The sequence below is a fragment of the Physella acuta genome, unplaced genomic scaffold (assembly GCF_028476545.2).
Source record: "Physella acuta isolate Inbredline_101_S28 unplaced genomic scaffold, ASM2847654v3 ptg000872l, whole genome shotgun sequence".
Taxonomy (NCBI): Eukaryota; Metazoa; Mollusca; class Gastropoda; family Physidae; genus Physella; species Physella acuta.
Window position 1 is genome coordinate 196,461 of NW_026732389.1, and position 20,004 is coordinate 216,464.

Genomic DNA, 20,004 nt, shown 5'->3' on the forward strand with positions numbered 1-20,004 from the left:
CAGACAGACGGACGGACAGACAGACAGACAGACAGACAGACAGACAGACAGACAGACGGACGGACGGACGGACGGACGGACGGACGGACGGACAGACAGACAGACAGACAGACAGACAGACAGACAGACAGACAGACAGACAGACAGACAGACAGACAGACAGACAGACAGACAGACAGACAGACAGACAGACAGACAGACAGACAGACAGACAGACAGACAGACAGACAGACAGACAGACAGACAGACAGACAGACAGACAGACAGACAGACAGACAGACAGACAGACAGACAGACAGACAGACAGATACACACGAGCTTAATGCCAGTGCATAGCAATGGTGTGTAAGTCTACAATGTAATTTTTTGAGGATAGAAAAGAATGGCAATAAACATGAAACACACATATGTTGTTTTGTTTAGCTTCTCGTGAAATAAACATTAATTTAACAAAATAAGATATTAGAAAGAAGGTGTTTGACCTTGGTAAGAAGAAAATTGCAGAGTAAATGTGAACCTTGCAGAGTCAATCCTGTCTACTCGTTAAACGACTGTAGCGTCCACGCCTTACACCAAGCTGATCTTTTAAAATAATGAATATCTTTTCTTTTTTCTTACTCTTAGGGGACACAAACAGCACTCTCTGTGATATCAAAGACGCTTTCGATAAGTGCCCAAGTGATCAAATATGTGTAGATAGTGATGGCACTTGCACATCACACAGGTAGGTAGATTTAAGACAATTTGCAGCAACTTAAAGCTACCACAAGTCCAAAAGGTACCAACAGAGGCAGAGGCTACCATTGAAGCTCCTAACACTTTCTATACTTATGTATATGCCTATCAACATATTGAAAACATCCTCCCACCAATACAAATGGTGTTCGGTCATACTCCTGTAACAAAACCAGGACATGTCCCTGAGCGCTGGGACACAAAATGACCCACTCCCAACTCTTAAAGTAAAATTGACAGCCTCCAGTGTTGCGCTGAAATGCGCTGCCACATCACAGTACCCACCACCCACACCCATAGAACAATGTCGCTAAAGTTGAAACGATATAACCAGTCTTATATGATTAAACTAATTTATTTCACAATCTATTTCAGATCTGATAATGGTAAGTCGAATTTTTTTAGTTATATAAATTTTAAATTAATTTTCAATCAAGCTACAACTATTTGGGACGGAGTGGTCTAGCGGTAGAGAGCTGGACTGCTAACCCGTAAGTCTCCGGGTTCAAGTCAGTAGACCGTCCCTGAGTCCACCCAACTCTGATGGGTACTTAACTCACGTTAGGGAAAGTAAAGGCGGCTGGGCATAGTATTGACCACACTATCCCTTCACATGCCGAGGTCACAGAAACAAGTGAACTCTACTTCACTTGCCCTATAGACGGTAGGGTTTGAAAGGGAATTTTACAACTATTTGATGGACGCATTTAAGGATTTAGTCAGTGAAAACAATAAAACGATGTGTGGGAAGGAGGGGGGAGGGGGGGGTATGTGAGACTATATTATGACCATGGTCCTTCTCCAGCTACCTGTCAGTGATAGCATAGGGCAGTTTTACTAACAAGAACCCTAGAAATTTGATCACATTTATTAACAGAAAAGTCGGATTGGTTTTTCAAAAAAGTGTTACCTTTACATACGAACACAATGCTCTTTTTCTCTCTCTTTGTATCTCTCTCACACAAACGCACACATACATACAATTTCTTTTCTTCTTTCGTTTACCCAACACAGACGACACAAACCTGATTATCGGCCTTGCTGTGGGTATACCGCTGTTTTTCCTGCTGACTGCCATCATAGCCGTCTGTATTTACATGCGTGTCAAGGGAAGGAACAAAGAGTACCTAGACAAGTATTCGGAGTACAGCAATGACGAGTAAGTTACACATCTATTTGTACAATAACCACGAGTAAGCTTCACATCTATTTATACAGTAACCACGAGTAAGCTACACATCTATTTGTACAGAATCCACGAATAAGCTACACATCTATTTATGACGCACATTTGTATGCGTTGCTACAACTACAGGTTCTAAGTTTTATATCTCTGATGAAGACGATAAGCCAAAATATCAAACGTTACGTAATTCAGTAGAACGCAAAATAATAAAATTAAGTAAGGATCAAGCAGTTTTTTTTTTAGTTTTTATTTAGTTATAATTTGAAAACTATTTAAAACTTCTACGAATGCTTGTTTTTTTCTTCCAAGTTACGCTATCCTGGAATAAACCCTAGCTATGAGATCCTAACCCTGGCCTTAACCTTCAAACGTTACTGATTTGCCTTTGGGCATTAAAACTTAAACCTTTTAATAAAGATGAAAATATCTCCTCTTCAGCAAATCTGTGTTCGCCGATCACATCGCCCCCCAGGGTGACTGGAGAAAATGGAACATGCCTCGAGGCAGGAACGATGCTTACGTCACACCTAAACCAGACAACAAAACGGAGCCCTCACATTTCTATGACTACCTGGACGCCAAACCACGCAAAGAAGGTCGGTGCACTCACAACAACGCTTTCGTTTCCAGCGTTAGTTTCGTAAATACGGCTTTAGTTTCCTAAAGACAGCTTCATTTTCGTAATTAGTGTTAGTTTCGTAGTTCAAACTCCATCAAACATCAAAATATCCCGAAGTCAAGTTTATTGACCTAGACTGAATTACGTGAATGTTTATTTCTGGTTTGTAATACATTTTTCATTGTTATGTTCCATCAGCTTGTTTGAATATTGTACAACTTTCATACCGCAAGCTCTATGGTTGTTTATTAGGTTCACTCGTGCTTGAGGTATAGGCGTAGCTAGGGCAGGACGGATGGGGTAACCGCCCGGGGCGCCGAACCTAGAGGGGGAAAGAGGCTGCAAGGAGTAGAAAAAATCTCCTTTTTAGTTGTGTTTTAGAACTATAAACGGTTAAAGTTAAGAAAATAGTCTGATACTGGCTTAAACGACTGTTTTCTAATTCAAATGTGATACGAAATATTACAAATTAAAAAATTGTAAGGGACATTGTCTGTTAGAAATCGCAACTGACATTTCCGAATTGGGGAGGGGGGCGCTTTTCTAGGGGCAAAATTGATAGTCTTCTCCAGACGCGGAATAGTTCGATACACACCTGACACGTGATTTTCTTTCAGGCATGCATGAATGTAATTTCTCCTGGGATTTTATGTTCAAAACTTTGGAACCAGACGGCCAGGTAAGATTATGTTTTTGGTGTCTGTTTAGTTTAACGATGCAGTTTGGTCTTGTTGCTCTAAATTATGAGTCCCAAGTTTGAATCTCTCCAAAACCTAAATAATGTGGACATATGATTTGGTTGGCCTGATTCATTATCTGTTTACAGTAGCAAATGTGCTTTAAGGTGGCTAAAATCAAAACAGGACGAACAATATTTTCAAATGTAAATTCGGAGTAAAGTTTGACTATATAATATATTGTCGTGCTACTCATTTCTCATAAATTGTATGAGAAATGTGAAGAAAGTATTTATGATTTTTACAAATGTTTAATTAATATACCTTTTAATGCAGTTTCCTCATACTTTTAAACAGAACATTTTTTTTAAAGTTTTTACCAAAACTAAAACGGTACTTGACGATAGAATATTCATATAAGGGGGTAATGCAAGAAATTAATATAGTCCAAGGAAAGTTTTAAAAATATAATTTGAACCAAGTTGTATCTTCAGCAAAAGAGGGGATTTTAATATGGCAGATGAAGTAGAGTTTATGGGTAGTAGTTTATTTGAAAGTGTGAGAAATAAAACCAGTTCACCATCAACGCGGAGATAACGCCCTTTGAATTCCAATAGTTATGGGGCTTTAATTTAACATCAAATCGTTCAAGTTTTGTCATTTTGCCAATTGATGTTTTTTTTATTTAATTAAACAGGAATTTAAACTCCAGAGACCAAAGATTAATTTGGTAAGTAGTTTGCTGCTATAATTTAAAGCTGAATCTATGGTTGTTACTAAAATTTGAAATTCGTGTAATTAAAGGACTCATTGAAATGAACATACTATGAAAAGAACTGAGCTCAATACTCAAACCATCATTCTAAAGTATTAGCAACACATTTATTGAGTATTTAATCGAGCTGAGTCTAAATTAGAATTTGATTTTTATGAAAATATCATGTTATGAGTTAATTAAGGCTAATTAGAATTTGAATTTAAAAAAAAAGAATAACGTTATGAGTTAATTAAGGTTAATTAGAATTAGATTTTTTAAAATAAGAATAACGTTATGAGTTAATTAAGGCTAACTAGAATTAGATTTTTTAAAATAAGAATTAAGTTATGAGTTAATTAAGACTAATTAGAATTTGAATTTTTATCAGGGATTTCACCAGGACACGTAACCAATGCAAGCTGACAACTCTGTCGAATTGGCCAGATCAAACTTCGTAATTTAGATTTTTAAATTATTATCCTCACTGTTTCCAATGATCCAAAATTGTTTTTATCTACCTCACTGATTTTTCAAAATGCTGTTTCTTTCCTTTGTATAATGTGCACGGTTAACTAGAAATATTCTAATACTTTTATAGCCCTGATTCATGCTTTTATTTTATTTTGTAAAAACTTTAAAACTTTAAAAAGCATTTTACCTTTGAATTTTTTGGCCTTTTATTGAACGAAAAAATACTGTGACTATTAAAATTCTTAGCTAAATAAATAGAGATTTCAGAACCCACTTGCTATATCTTTTATTACTGCATTTAAAAAAACAACTTGACATAGACATTCATTTTGTCATTCAGTCTGTAAAGGGGTTCAAGTCAGGGCTGATAGAGCCATTATGTTATATGAACTTAAAACACATAGTTTGTGATGTGTCGCTTGTATTGTATTTGTGAATATAGGTTGACCATAAGAGAAGTTATACTTTTGAATAAAATATTGGCACTATAGATTTAGGAGTTTTGACAAAAATTAAATAATAAATTGTTTGAAGCATCACAGATTGTCGTATTGGATGGGGAATCATTACACCAAAAATGTAAAACTATTTTAAATAAAGCAATATCCCACCATTTAGTTTAGCGTTGAGTTTTTTTTTATGTTACTGACTTTCCGTTATCAATGTTGTTTACAATCACATATTGAATTTTCAGTTTTTATCACTCACACTGCTGCACACACACACCCCTTGTACACACACACGTTTTTTTTTTACAACAAAATGACTTCTTATTATTCAAGTTTGAGAGAAATCGGGCGGTTATAAGTGGTCGAAATTTCCCTCGACCGTTTCAGCCAGTGGCGTAGCTAGGATTTTTGGGCCCTTATGCAAAAATTATCAGTGGGCCCCTTCGTCAGCCGTTAGGGTACAACGGAGTTAAACGAAGAAATAAATGCTACTCCTGATAAAAGAATTTTAAATAATATAATTTTTAAAAATATGTTTATATTATATTATTATGTATTTTTTAAAGTGTTACGGGCTTACAGTTAATTTGTTTTTTCAAGTGATCAAATACAGTAGCGTGATTTAAGACAGGGGGCAGAAGTGCGGTCCGCATTTGATGACAACATTTATACCTGAAACTTTGACAAAATATTATAAAATGTATTGTCAAAGCTGAGTTGTATCCAGCTAAAATAATAAAAGATTAACGAGAGTAGGGTGAAATGCAAAATTGCTGGGAATGATATGATAACACCTTAAGTAAACGCTTAGGGTAACACCCGACTTTTTGAAGCCACTAACCAAACACAATTTTTAAAAATAATGCTCATGATTTATTTAGATCTGTTTCTTTTTCATACTTTTAATTTTGTAAAATTATTAATAAATTCATTGAGATCTACTTAAGCTGCTTTTGTATGTTTGATGTTTAGGATAGCCAAGCTACTGACCGAATGGGCATATCTAAAATTTGTTTCATAATAAATAACATCATCATAATGAGCAAATAATTACATTTAAACACGAACATCAAAATCTCTTTCCCGACCTCCGTGGAATGTTAAAGAATGTTTAAACTAACTAGCGTACCCGTCCGCGTTGCTGCGATCTAGTCCCACATACCAAGGTAACAAAAATATTTGTAAGGGTTTCATCAACGTGTTACCAAGTGCATATTTTTAGTGGTGTGAACTTGTTTTTTAAAACTGAGATAGGCCTAGTTAAAGTGTAAACAACGCCACAGCTGTTTGTTTCGATTCTTTGTTGCAGAGGAGCGGGTTGGTCCACTCTACTGCTCATTGGCACTTGCGTGTGCTGTATGGCCGCCTGGGTAGGAAACCAGATGCAACCTTTGGTTCGTTTTATTCATCGAACTTAGGGGCCCACCGTGTCTCTAATGTAGAATACTCGTGTAATTGGTGTCAAAATGGTCATCAGTACGCCGAGGGCGTCAAAAGTTGCCCCTGCTGCAGTTTGAAAATAGTCAGTTCAAGTTTATTTATAGGCTAATTATCCCAATGGCTTGCACGACCATGCGGCAACGCCTGAAGTGAGATTATTACGGATGGGCCCTGTTCGACCCCCTCCCCCCACACTGAATCCCACTACTTGTAAAGTAAGGAATGACTAGGGGCCTTTTTGGGACTTTTAATTATTTCTATAATAGAAAACAAACTGGATTTTCATCTTCTTTTTAAAACTATTTATATATGTAAGCCCTGCTAGGGGAGGGGGGATCTCTAAAATCTACCCTACTAAGCTTATTTAACTACTGTCCGGTCAGTGCAAGTCCGGCTAAACCCAGACTGGTTAATAACCTAATCTTAGTCTAGAATAAACACAAAAAATCTTTAATAATGTAGTAAATTTATTAACTGAAACCAATCAAAGTTAGAGAAAAATAATAGATAAAATAAACTACAGACACTAAACAAAACAATATACACAAAACACGACTAAACAAAACTCAATGGGACAAAACACGACTAAACAAAACACAACGGAACAAAACATGACTAAACAAAACACACCCAGCCAAGTTGCACAAGCAACCTCACTGGAAGGGGGGGGGGGAGAGAAAAGAAAAGGAAAATTAAAGAAAAATGCATAGAAAAATACATACATCAATATGTACATGTTTAAATACTACTAACTTCTACTAAAGATATCTAAAGCCTCGAGTAAAACTAATCCCTACTATTAAAATTCTTAAAGCAATTCTCAAAAACACGACTAACCACTGTCTAACCAAGAACTAGCAACTTAAAAATAACGTGTAAAACAAATTCATTGTAGAACCAATCTTTCCTACACAAGGAGCAGCACGAAGCCATTGGTCTACCTAAACAACATCTATATTGATAACATTAAGTTAACACACTCCGCTAGGGCCCCAATAAAGGCAGACACCAAGCAAGTGACTCAACCTAACATTGCACGAAACAGCACACACATTAATTTCAAACAACCTAAAACTCGAGGCAACTAAAATATACTCATTACTGTCTAAAACAACCGACTATTGACTAAGTCAATCCTAGTCAACGTGGGGAACCCACAATAACAACACATCATATCAAAGTAAAACAATCAAGTAAATGCACACGCGCATTCGCACCAGTTTAGGAAACCTCCTAAACATAACGATCTAAACCACGTGGTCTAAAATACACGCCAAGGGTTTAGAATACCAAATTACATTTCAAATCTTTCAAAAAGAACACACCACGTGTATACCAGACATCGGCAGTCGCATTCATACAAATCACTCATATAAAAATAAAATAAAAAACAAAACCTCCAAGCACGTGGTGCCCACACAGAAACTGACCCGATCTACATTTCGTCTCGGGTCAAAAAGAAAGCTGTCAATTTTTATATTGACCGCTTAGGGCGGAAGGGGAAACCCCGTAGCCGCTGTCCAGTTGACCATTCACGCACAGATTCGCACCCAATAAAATAATACAAAATAAATAATCTATTCACCCGCTCACATACAAAACAAATAATGAAATTGCAACGTAAAAGTTTTAATTTTTAAGAGGGAAAAAGGCCCCTAAATGACTCAGGCCTCTATGCCTTGCTTACGCTAGCTTTACGGTAGCCACGCCACTGGTTTCAGCCCAGGACGATGCACGACAAACAAAAGCACGGCACACAAAAGCACGACACAAAAATGCACAAGGAAGCAAGATAAATAAAAGCTTGTAAAGGTAGACGAACTTGAGTTAAAAAGAAAACAGGTTTCTGTGTAAAAATAAAGACATTGTTTATTATTATAACCGCGTGCATGTTCTGTAGCAAAGATAACTGGAACAGGTTTACATTGTGTAGCCAAAGCTGAAATGAACAATACTATTGTTAAATTATTTCCACGTTATTATTGGCCTAGTTGGAGCCTATTTTTAGCACCTATAAATATAAGAATGGGGGAAGTTCTCTGTTAAGCCATTCGAACTGTATTCCTCACAGCCTTGTCGATCGTTCAACAGGCCAGAAGGGGTAAAAAAGAATAAGGATGAGATCATTTTGTATCGTTGTCATTGGAATTGTTAAATACCGTCTTATAAGCCGTATCACCAACACGTTACCTGATCAGTATATAATGTCAGAATATAATGGTTCTTAAGTATATAAATAAATAAATAAATAAATAAATAAATATATATATATATATATATATATATATATATATATATATATATATATATATATATATATATATATATATATATATATATATATATATATATATATATATATAAATATATATATATATATATATTAACAAACATAGACATACATACATATGCTTATGCACTGATATATATATATATATATATATATATATATATATATATATATATATATATATATATATATATATATATATATATATATATATATATACCCCAGAGAGCAAAAGAATTAAATTTAGATCAATGGCATTCACAATCACTCCTTTTTACCTAGACTGTATCTAATTATATTGGGCTTTTTTTTACAATTTAAAGTAGAGAGCCTTTATAATTCATGTCAAAAAAATTAAAAATAAGATCAACATGCTGTATATTTGTCTTAATCCTATGTAAAGAGCAAATGTTTATTTTCGATTAATTTTTTGTTTACCCATAAATGTACAAGGTGCGGCCATATTGCTTTATCACGAACGCATTAAAACTTGGTGACAGACTATTTAAAGAAAAATTTTCTAGTGCGCGCAGTTAAGTCCTTTAGTAGTAGTTACCTGAAACAAAACATACCCAACACAGATTCTATTGTGACATTTGTCTAGTCTGCAGAGATAAGCAACTGGAATTTTAAACCAACTTTACTTTATAGTTTGTTTTTCTAATCAGAGTTAATAAATTTATATTCAACTACTGTGTTGTATTTATCTCCAACGACAATGTTTTACCTTCCGAAATTGGTTCTTTTAATCGGATTATTATACATAACACGTAAGTAAATCTTGTTCATTATGTTTTAATTTTTATTTTTATGCCCTTTTCTGTATAGATAAAATAGTGGCGCATTAGCACATATATAAGGAAATCATTTACATTCCTTTTATTGCCCGTATAAATGATTGTTACTATAAACATTTAGAGATCCGGACAAAATGCCGACAAGACAAAAGGCCGACATCACTAAAGACCGATAAGTTTTATAAAACAACAAACTAAAATTACAGACATGTTTGATATATTTGTGTTTATACAACATGTAGGCATACTTTTTTTTGTTTATTAACATCAAATGTAGTGTTTCTTTTAAACAAAAAAGTTTGTCGGTATTTAACATGTAGTCCAGGCACGTGATCGTTCTACTTCATTCGGTTTCTTCGATTTCTTGGCGAAATATGGATGTAACACCACCTGTCTGTTTATTCTTTGTACACTCCCATCATCTCCAGTCGCAAGGACCCCATAGTTCACCTTAAAAGGATCGCAACTAGCATTGTCTCTAGGCGTTCCACCTTATTGCATGTGGGCGATGATACGACGGATTATCTCACATCGTTGACATAGAAGGAACTATAGAAGACTGTAGTGACGGCATCTCGCAATATTTAGGTGTTGATCCTTTGTGTTTAAGACACTCCCGTAATCTTCAGTCGTTTGGACCCAATGGTTCGCCTTATAAGGATAGCAACTAACATTGTCTCTTCTCTTGAACGTTTCACCTTATTTAGTGTCTTTAGTGTTTAGTAACACATATTTTGTGATATTAATATTTTTTATGCTTTTCGGCCTTATGGTTTGTCGGCCTTATGATCTGTGGGCCTTTTGGCTGTCGGCTTTATGTACTCTCGGCCTTATGTATTATCGGCCTTATGTCCTGTCGGCCTTATGTCTGTCGGCCTTTTGTCCATGTCGGTCATTTGTCCATGTCGGCTTTTTGTCTTGTCGGCCTTTTCTTCTTCTTCTTCTTCGTACTTAATTATTAGTGTTGAAAGAGATCGAGATTTATCTGCCAGTGGGTTTTGAACTTGAGGACTTTGTTCGAATTTTATCAACCATGAGCTTTTTTTTGTTTGCCGACTCGACCACGCCTCCGACACAATTAAGCGTTACGTGTCAACTGGTTATGCGCCATTGAGGCCATTGACTCCGATTTCAGCCTGCTTTTCTTTTTGGATTTGCTTCCATAGCCTTTGTCCAACCAAGAACAATCTTTAGGCAGCAGTTGTTTAATTTTGGAGTTGTCTCTCCTAGAAGAGTGGCTGTCCCCAGCTAACGAGCCTCATCTGCCCGAGGGTTCGAACTCGAGACTTTTCGGTTTAGCAACCATGATCTTTACCGACTCGACCACGCCTTTTGGATGTTGGCCTTTTGTCCTACGCCCAAACATTTAATATGTTTTCAAAAATGTAAAACTTTTAAACTTTGAATAGCCATAAAAGGCAAACGCCCATGAAATCCCATTTAATAAACGAACACTTTACATTAACAACAAGGTGCGTCGAACAGAAACTTGATATAAACCACTTTATGCACCTTTTACTTTCTAGTACACGGAGTATGGAGGAAGTATTGTAAGAGTGCGAAAAATCGAAATCGAGATTTTGACGAATTTAATATTCACGATTTACACCTTCCTGAGTCGAAAAAACGTAGTTCTGCAATTATACCTGTATACCTGTGTGTGTATGTGTCTGTGTGCCTTGTGCATGTCAGTGAACACGGTAAGTTAAGCATCGTTTTAATATGTTGACGAAATTATATAAAATTTTAGTTTACTATCAACTTTTGAGCGACTTTCGGTAACCGCAAGTGGTAGTTTCTCTACTTCTGGTTTCTCAAAAGCCAATAACTTGAGTGTAATTTAAGTTAGGTGGACTTAATTTCACATTTGAATATTAAATTGTATATGCGTGCTTTTGTCAACTTTTGAATTTTGAATTTTGTTAACAAGAAGTGGCGTCTTTCTCTTTTTCCATTTGAACACTGAAATTTGAGTAAAGTTTCAGTGAGGTAAACGAAATTTTAAGTCTAGGATCTTCTCTTTTTTTTTGGAGTGACCTTAGATATCCAGAAGTGGTACTTTATTTCCTGTTTCTAAAATACAGCAACTTGATTACCTTTTAGTTAGGTGGTCGAAATTCCATATAAAGTTATAAGATCTTATGCATTATTTTGGTCATAAGTTTAGTGATTTCTCAAGTCGTGTTTTATGCTATTTCATATTTCTAAAAAAACATAATTTTACAATATCATAAATCATTAATTAAAGCAGCATATTCAAAGAACTTCTCGCCTCTGTGTTTTCACGAAAAACGAGCGATTATGTCACACACGTATATTTTCTCTAACCCGATTGAATTAGAGGTGCCACCCCAACCATTATGGTTATTTCAGAATATATATGATCACTCTTCTTCTTTCAATTTTGTCATTCCGTGTCATTATCTTCATACCTTTAAAACTAACTAATATTGAAAACAGCCTAGCTAAAATTAAATCCTTAAAATGCAAATACATATGACAGACAAAACGCATTCACTAATCTTAATGGTGAATTTGTCATACATTATCATACATATGTTATACATCATAGATGAGCATATCTATAATATATATAAAATTTTAAACGTCAAGAAAAAAATCTTATACTTTTTTTTATGTAAAACAATAAATTTGCATTTTAAAAGATAGTAAAATTTAATGACAAATATGTATCATAAAACTATAATGCTTATACTATAAATGTTTCGAGTTAATTTAAGATGGACAGAAAATGACAGTGGAAGTAATGCTGATTAGTATGTTGGATTTTTTGTTTTTATTGAAAACATTGGAAAAAAGCATCTTCTAACAAACTTGCCTATTATTTTATTAGAAGTACCACCTCCAAACTTGCTACCGTATTGCAATATACAAAAAAATGTTTGTTTTTATTTTGGAGGGGGGGGGGGTTACTCCAGGTTTATTTCAGTTGTCTGATCCATAGCAGTAGATGTGAAAATGGGACAAATATTGTCAGGGGAGTAAAAGGGGAATAAATAATTCATGTTTAACCTTCCCTAATGCGAGATCACTTTCATCGAATTTCTTTAAAAACAGAAAACATCGAAACGGTTTGCCAAGAAACATCAAGTGATGCAACATCAGGTACAGCAGATCTACCAGCCTTCAGATCAACAAACGACAGAAATACCTACTGGATCAACGACAGGCATAGCAACTAAGACAGACACAGGAGCTACGACAGACACTGGAGCTACGACGGACGCAGGAGCCACGACAGACACAGGAGCTACGACAGACACAAGAGCTACGACAGACGCAGGAGCCACGACAGACACAGGAGCTACGACAGACACAGGAGCTACGACAGACGCAGGAGCTACGACAGAAGCAGGAGCTGCATCGACAGACACAGGAGCTACGACAGACGCAGGAGCTACGACAGACGCAGGAGCTACGACAGTCGCAGGAGCTACGACAGACGCAGGAGCTACGACAGACACAGGAGCTACGACAGACGCAGGAGCTGCATCGACAGACACAGGAGCTACGACAGACGCAGGAGCTACGACAGACACAGGAGCTACGACGGACGCAGGAGCTACGACAGACGCAGGAGCTACGACAGACGCAGGAGCTGCATCGACAGACACAGGAGCTATGACAGACGCAGGAGCTACGACAGACGCAGGAGCTACGACAGACACAGGAGCTACGACAGACGCAGGAGCTGCTACGACAGACACAGGGGCTACGACAGACGCAGGAGCTACGACAGACACAGGAGCTACGACAGACGCAGGAGCTACGACGGACGCAGGAGCTACGACAGACACAGGAGCTACGACAGACGCAGGAGCTGCTACGACAGACACAGGAGCTACGACAGACGCAGGAGCTGCTACGACAGACACAGGAGCTACGACAGACGCAGGAGCTACGACAGACACAGGAGCTACGACAGACGCAGGAGCTACGACAGACACAGGAGCCACGACAGAAACAGGAGCTACGACGGACGCAGGAGCTACGACAGACACAGGAGCTACGACAGACGCAGGAGCTACGACAGACGTAGGAGCTACGACAGACGCAGGAGCTACGACAGACACAGAAGCTACGACAGACGCAGGAGCTACGACAGACGCAGGAGCTACGACAGACACAGGAGCTACGACAGACACAGGAGCTACGACAGACGCAGGAGCTACGACAGACACAGGAGCTACGACAGACGCAGGAGCTACGACAGACGTAGGAGCTACGACAGACGCAGGAGCTACGACAGACACAGGAGCTACGACAGACACAGGAGCTACGACAGACACAGGAGCTACGACGGACGCAGGAGCTACGACAGACACAGGAGCCACGACAGAAACAGGAGCTACGACGGACGCAGGAGCTACGACAGACACAGGAGCTACGACAGACGCAGGAGCTATGACAGACGTAGGAGCTACGACAGACGCAGGAGCTACGACAGACACAGGAGCTACGACAGACGCAGGAGCTACGAAAGACGCAGGAGATACGACAGACACAGGAGCTACGACAGAAACAGGAGCTACGACGGACGCAGGAGCTACGACAGACACAGGAGCTACGACAGACACAGGAGCTACGACAGACGCAGGAGCTACGACCGACGCAGGAACTACGACAGACGCAGGAGCTACGACAGTCGCAGGAGCTACGACAGACGCAGGAGCTACGACAGACATGGGAGCTGCAACGACATACGCAGGAGCTACGACAGACATGGGAGCTGCAACGACATACGCAGGAGCTACGACAGACGCAAGAGCTACGCCAGACTTGGGAGCTGCTACGACATACGCAGGAGCTTCGACATACGTAGGAACTACGACAGACGCAGGAGCTACGACAGACGCAGGAGATACGACAGACGCAGGAGCGACGACAGATGCAGGAGCTACGACAGACGCAGGAGCTACGACAGACATGGGAGCTGCAACGACATACGCAGGAGCGACGACAGACGCAGGAGCTACGACATACGCAGGAACTACGACAGATACAGGAACTTCGAAAGACACAGGAACTATGACAGAAACATCGACGGGAACCACGATAGATACAGCTACAGCTACCAATGACACAACGACAAAACCTACGACAAATACACCTACATCATCAGAAATTTTAACCAATTCAACGCCACAACCAAAACAAAGTGAGTACATTGTCATTTTATAGAAATTCAGTTGTTGTGTAGACGAAATGTTTTTAAAAAATTTAAAATTTTGCTTAAAAATTATAGTATAAGAATACAAAAGTATGCACATAAGATTTTCTTAAATCTATCATTTAAAGAATGACCACATTGTACAATATAGTATAATGTGTTTTTTTTTCCACTAAATATTAAGGGGGTAGATTCCGGTTTAAAAAAACTTTTAAATACTATTTTTATAAAATAATTATATTTGAAATTTCTTCAACCTAGCTGAAACGGTTCTCAAGTTATCGTGTTCACAGACACACATACACACATACAGACAAGATTGCAAAACTACGTTTTTCCGACTCAGGGAGGTGTAAAACGTCGAAATTTGTAAAAATCTCTATATTTTTTTTTTACTTTCTCGTATACGAAGTGTAGAGAAAGTATTGTAAGCGCGCAAAAAAAAATACACGAGATTCTTACTAATATCAACGTTTTACACCTCCCTGGGGTATATTAAAAATGTACACATTTACATGTCTTTAAATTGTTCTGCCAAGAGTTAATTCGCGATGCAGAAAACAAAACCGATGCCTAAAACAAAATGCAACTAATTTGTTTGTCTACTCGTTTACTGATTTAATATTTTTTACTTTAAGTTGGCGCACATATATCTGTGGATATAAATATCACCTTTAACCTCAGTACAAGTATATTCAAAGACGAAGACTTTAACGCGTACAGTGATTTGTGGAATAAAACGCTTACTTTGGTGAGTGGTGTGCAATAAATGAGCTGGCATATATATATATATATATATATATATATATATATATATATATATATATATATATATATATATATATATATATATATAGAGAGAGAGAGAGAGAGAGAGAGAGAGAGAGAGATTAAGCCTTGAAAACGTAAAACAGTAACATTTTTGTTTAGCTTTTATTGAACATGATAAAAAAATGAAATTTCTTTTTAGAAAAAATCCCTAACCTATCTTACTCAGTTCAAACTTCAAATTACTGAGTCGATCGCTCTAAAAAATGAAACGTTTTTTATGAAATATCTTTTTAGTACTTTACATGTTTTCATTTACAATAGAGCTACATTACTAAAAACCATTGCGCAGCTATTGAACGTGATGACGCGTGTGGATAGACCTGCCTACTAATTTTGTCAAAATTTTAATTAATTCATAAAAAATTTATCAGGCAACCAATTAAGTCAAATTTAATGTAACGATGCATTGTCTTCATGTCTTGACCCACGTACTAATTACGAACCGTTTCTGTCAGTTAGAAGTGCCTGCAATTTCGCTCGGCCGTTTTGATCTGGACAGACAGACAGACAGAGGAAGAGAGTTAAATAAAAGCTTGTAAAAGACATTTATTACTGTAGCTATTTTTTTAAAAACAACTTTCTTTCTACAGCTAACGAAATTATTTAACAGTGTTCCAGGCTTTATACGTGTCATATTACAAGAAATAAGGTAAGAGAAATTTGATACAAGCATGAATGTAAAAACTAAAAAAAAATTTTTTTAATATTTGCACTAAAATGTATACATGGACAAAATTATGATATAAAGCATTGTCATATTGTTTATACACCAATGCAGAGGTGTAGCTATATAGTGATATTGTTAGAAGGTCAATCTTAGGTCTATCTCAGGGATAGAAATCAGGTGAAAAGTGGTTGGTAGACAGAGGTGGACTGGCCGTCCCCTTATATTTGCATATGGTTTGTAAAAACAGTCTACCTGTAAAAATAAATGTGTTAGAAAGACCTGCAAGAAACACGTCAGCCTCCTGCTAGTTTCAAGGAGAAGCAAAATGCAGTTACGTGGGGCAGTTAACCTCTGTCACTAGACTGGTTGTGATCTTAAAATTCACCAGATGGCGAAAAGTAGACCCCCCATTTAAAAGACAAAAGACTAAATTGAGTCTGACATCACAAAGGTTACAATTGTCAAGATATGTGGTACATACACTTAAATGGACATATATTGTGACAAAATAAGAGACTTGTTTTTCTTGGCTTTCAGAGCCTCGTAAAGATTATGCGATGTTTTTAAACAGCTAAGTTTTCAATCCTAAATACTAACAAACACTACTAAATTAAAATCAAGTTACTACTTCATTTTTAAGTTAATAGTTTTCTTTAAAATTTTGGATTTCTAAAGCCGAGGCAGCCTACTTACCAAATTTCAAGTGGTAATGAATACAACAACAAACTCACCCAATGATATACAGGCAGCTTTTAATACAATTTTGGAAAAAACATATGTGTTAGACAATCAGATTGTTTCTGTGAAAAATGTGGAAATAAACGGAAAGAACTGTAAGTAATACAGTAAGTTTTGTGTCATTTTAAAATTTAGTTATCTCTTTGGATAAAAAATTACAAAAAAATGCATTAAAAAAACGTTTTAATAACAAGCTTGTATGTATTCTTTATAGTTTTTCTTTATAGTTATTTAAATAGTAGTGTATAATTTATTTTCTACTTTCAAGTGCATTATTCCATAAAAGCTTGTTATTAAAACGTTTTTTTATGAATTTTTTTTTCAGTACTTTACATGTTTTATTTACAATAGTTACATGACTAAAAAGCATTGTCAAGTTTATAGCTAAAGTTTCAGTAAAGTATTATGGGCTGTAAACCCGACTAAAAACCATCGCGCGCCTATTGAACGTGATGGCGCGCTTTTGACGTAGAGCCCTCATCGCTCCACGCCCAACACGGCCGTGATGACGCGTGTGGATAGAACTGCCTACTAATTGGGTCCAAATTTTAATTAATTCATAAAAAATAATTAGGCGACCAATTAAGTCAAATTGAATGTCACGCTGCATTGTCTTAATGTCTTGACCCACGTACCAATTACGAACCGTATCTGTTAGTTAGAAGTGCCTGCAATTTCACACGGCCGTTTCGATCTAGACAGACAGACAGACAGACAGACAGACAGACAGACAGACAGACAGACAGACAGACAGACAGACAGACAGACAGACAGACAGACAGACAGACAGACAGACAGACAGACAGACAGACAGACAGACAGACAGACAGACAGACAGACAGACAGACAGACAGACAGACAGACAGACAGACAGACAGACAGACAGACAGACAGACAGACAGACAGACAGACAGACAGACAGACAGACAGACAGACAGACAGACAGACAGACAGACAGACAGACAGACAGACAGACAGACAGACAGACAGACAGACAGACAGACAGACAGACAGACAGACAGACAGACAGACAGACAGACAGACAGACAGACAGACAGACAGACAGACAGACAGACAGACAGACAGACAGACAGACAGACAGACAGACAGACAGACAGGCTGACGAGGTAGCAAGTTAAATAAAAGCTTGTAAAAACGTTTATTTAAACGTGTTGCAAATACACTAAACAGAAGTGGGGGGGGGGGGGGGGGAGAGAAAGAGATATTCGTTATGCAGTCATGTCTTTGTCAAAGATAACTCACCTGACTCCACGCTGATTTTTTAAAAAGCATAATAAAAAAAATCTTGGAGTCATGAATCCACCTTTAACTTTTCTTTTCCTGCCATTAGGGACAACCAACAGCAGTCTTTGTGACATTATACATGTCCTCGGTGGGTGCCCTGATGGTCAATCATGTAACTCAACTGATGGTACTTGCTCCATTGAAACCAAGTAAGTCAGAATAAACCCATTTTCACGGACACTTGACGGTTTATACTACCGCAATTTCTAGTGGCGTCCACAGAGGTTAGGGGGCTACTGTTCAAGCTCCGAACACTTTCTATACATATGTAAATTGTAAATGCCTATAAACGTATTGAAAACCTCCCCCCCCCCCCACCAACAATACAAATGGTGTTTGGTCAGATATTCCTCTAACAAAACAAGGACATTGCCCTCTGTGCTAGGACACCAAATCGCCCACTCCCAACTCTTAAAAGTAAAATTGACAGTCTCCAGTGTTGCCCTGAAATTAGCTGCCACTTCAGAGTAACCCCCCCCCCCACACACACACACAAGTTGAAACAATATAACCAGTCTTATATGATTGAACTATTGTATTTCACAATCTATTTCAGACCTATCAGACCTGATAATGGTAAGTCTAATTTTTTTTAAATTATATAAATTTTAAATTAATTTTCAATCAAGCTACAACTATTTGGGACGGAGTGGTCTAACGGTAGAGAGCTGAACTGCTAACCACGCCCATCACAGTTGGGTGGACTCAAGAATGGTCTACTGACTTGAACTCGAGACTTGCGGGTTAACACTAACCCGTAAGTCTCGAGTTCGAATCCGGGTTCAAGTCAGTAGACCGTCCTTGAGTCCACCCAACTCCGATGGGTACCTAACTCACGTTAGGTAAAGTAAAGGCGGCTGGGCATAGGGCTGACCACACTATCTCTTCATATGCGGAGGTCACAGAAACAAGTGAACTCTATTTTACTTGCCCTATAGACCGTCAGGTTTGAAAGGGAAGCTTTACTTTACAACTATTTGATGGGTGCATTTAAGGATTTAGTCAATCAAAACAATATAAACAATGTGTGGGAAGGAGGTGGGGGGGTAGGGGCTATGTGAGACTATATTATGCCCATGGTCGTTCTCCAGCTTTGGGCAGTTTTACTAACAAGAACCATAGAAATTTGATCACATTTATTAACAGACAAGTCGGATTGGTTTTTCAAGAAAGTGTTACCTTTACACACAAACACACACTGCTTTTTTTCACTCTCTCTCTCTCACACAAATGCACACACACATACATACAGATTCTTTTTTTCTTTCATTTCCCCAATACAGACAACACAAACCTGATTATCGGCCTTGCAGTGGGTATCCCTATGTTTTTCCTGCTGACTGCCATCATAGCCGTCTGTGTGTACATGCATGTTAAGAGAAGGAACAAAGGTTACCTAGACAAGTACTCGGAGTACAGTAACGACGAGTAAGTTAGACATCTATTTGTACAATAACCACGAGTAAGTTACACATATATTTATACAGTAACCACGAGTAAGCTACACATCTATTTATACAGTAACCACGAGTAAGCTACACATCTATTTATACAGTAACCATGAATAAGCTACACATCTATTTATACAGTAACAATGAGTAAGTTACACATCTATTTATACAGTAACAATGAGTAAATTACACATCTATTTATACAGTAACCATGAATAAGCTACACATCTATTTATACAGTAACAATGAGTAAGTTACACATCTATTTATACAGTAACCACGAGTAAGCTACACATCTATTTATACAGTAACCACGGGTAAACTACACATCTATTTATACAGTACCACGAGTAAGCTACACATCTATTTATACAGTAACCACGAGTAAGCTACACATCTA

At 37.5% G+C, this 20,004-nt stretch overlaps 1 protein-coding gene across 1 annotated transcript in view; it reads left to right on the plus strand.

Moving 5' to 3' along the window:
• Nucleotides 1-19,585, plus strand: part of LOC131952399 (putative per-hexamer repeat protein 5) — a 33,710-nt gene extending 14,125 nt beyond the window's left edge. The window contains exons 6-8 of the mRNA XM_059315028.1: nucleotides 625-724; nucleotides 1,111-1,121; nucleotides 19,437-19,585. Of these exons, the coding sequence (XP_059171011.1) occupies nucleotides 625-724; nucleotides 1,111-1,121; nucleotides 19,437-19,585 (260 nt within the window). The remainder of the gene's footprint in view (nucleotides 1-624; nucleotides 725-1,110; nucleotides 1,122-19,436) is intronic.
• The last annotated feature ends 419 nt before the right edge of the window (nucleotides 19,586-20,004 follow it).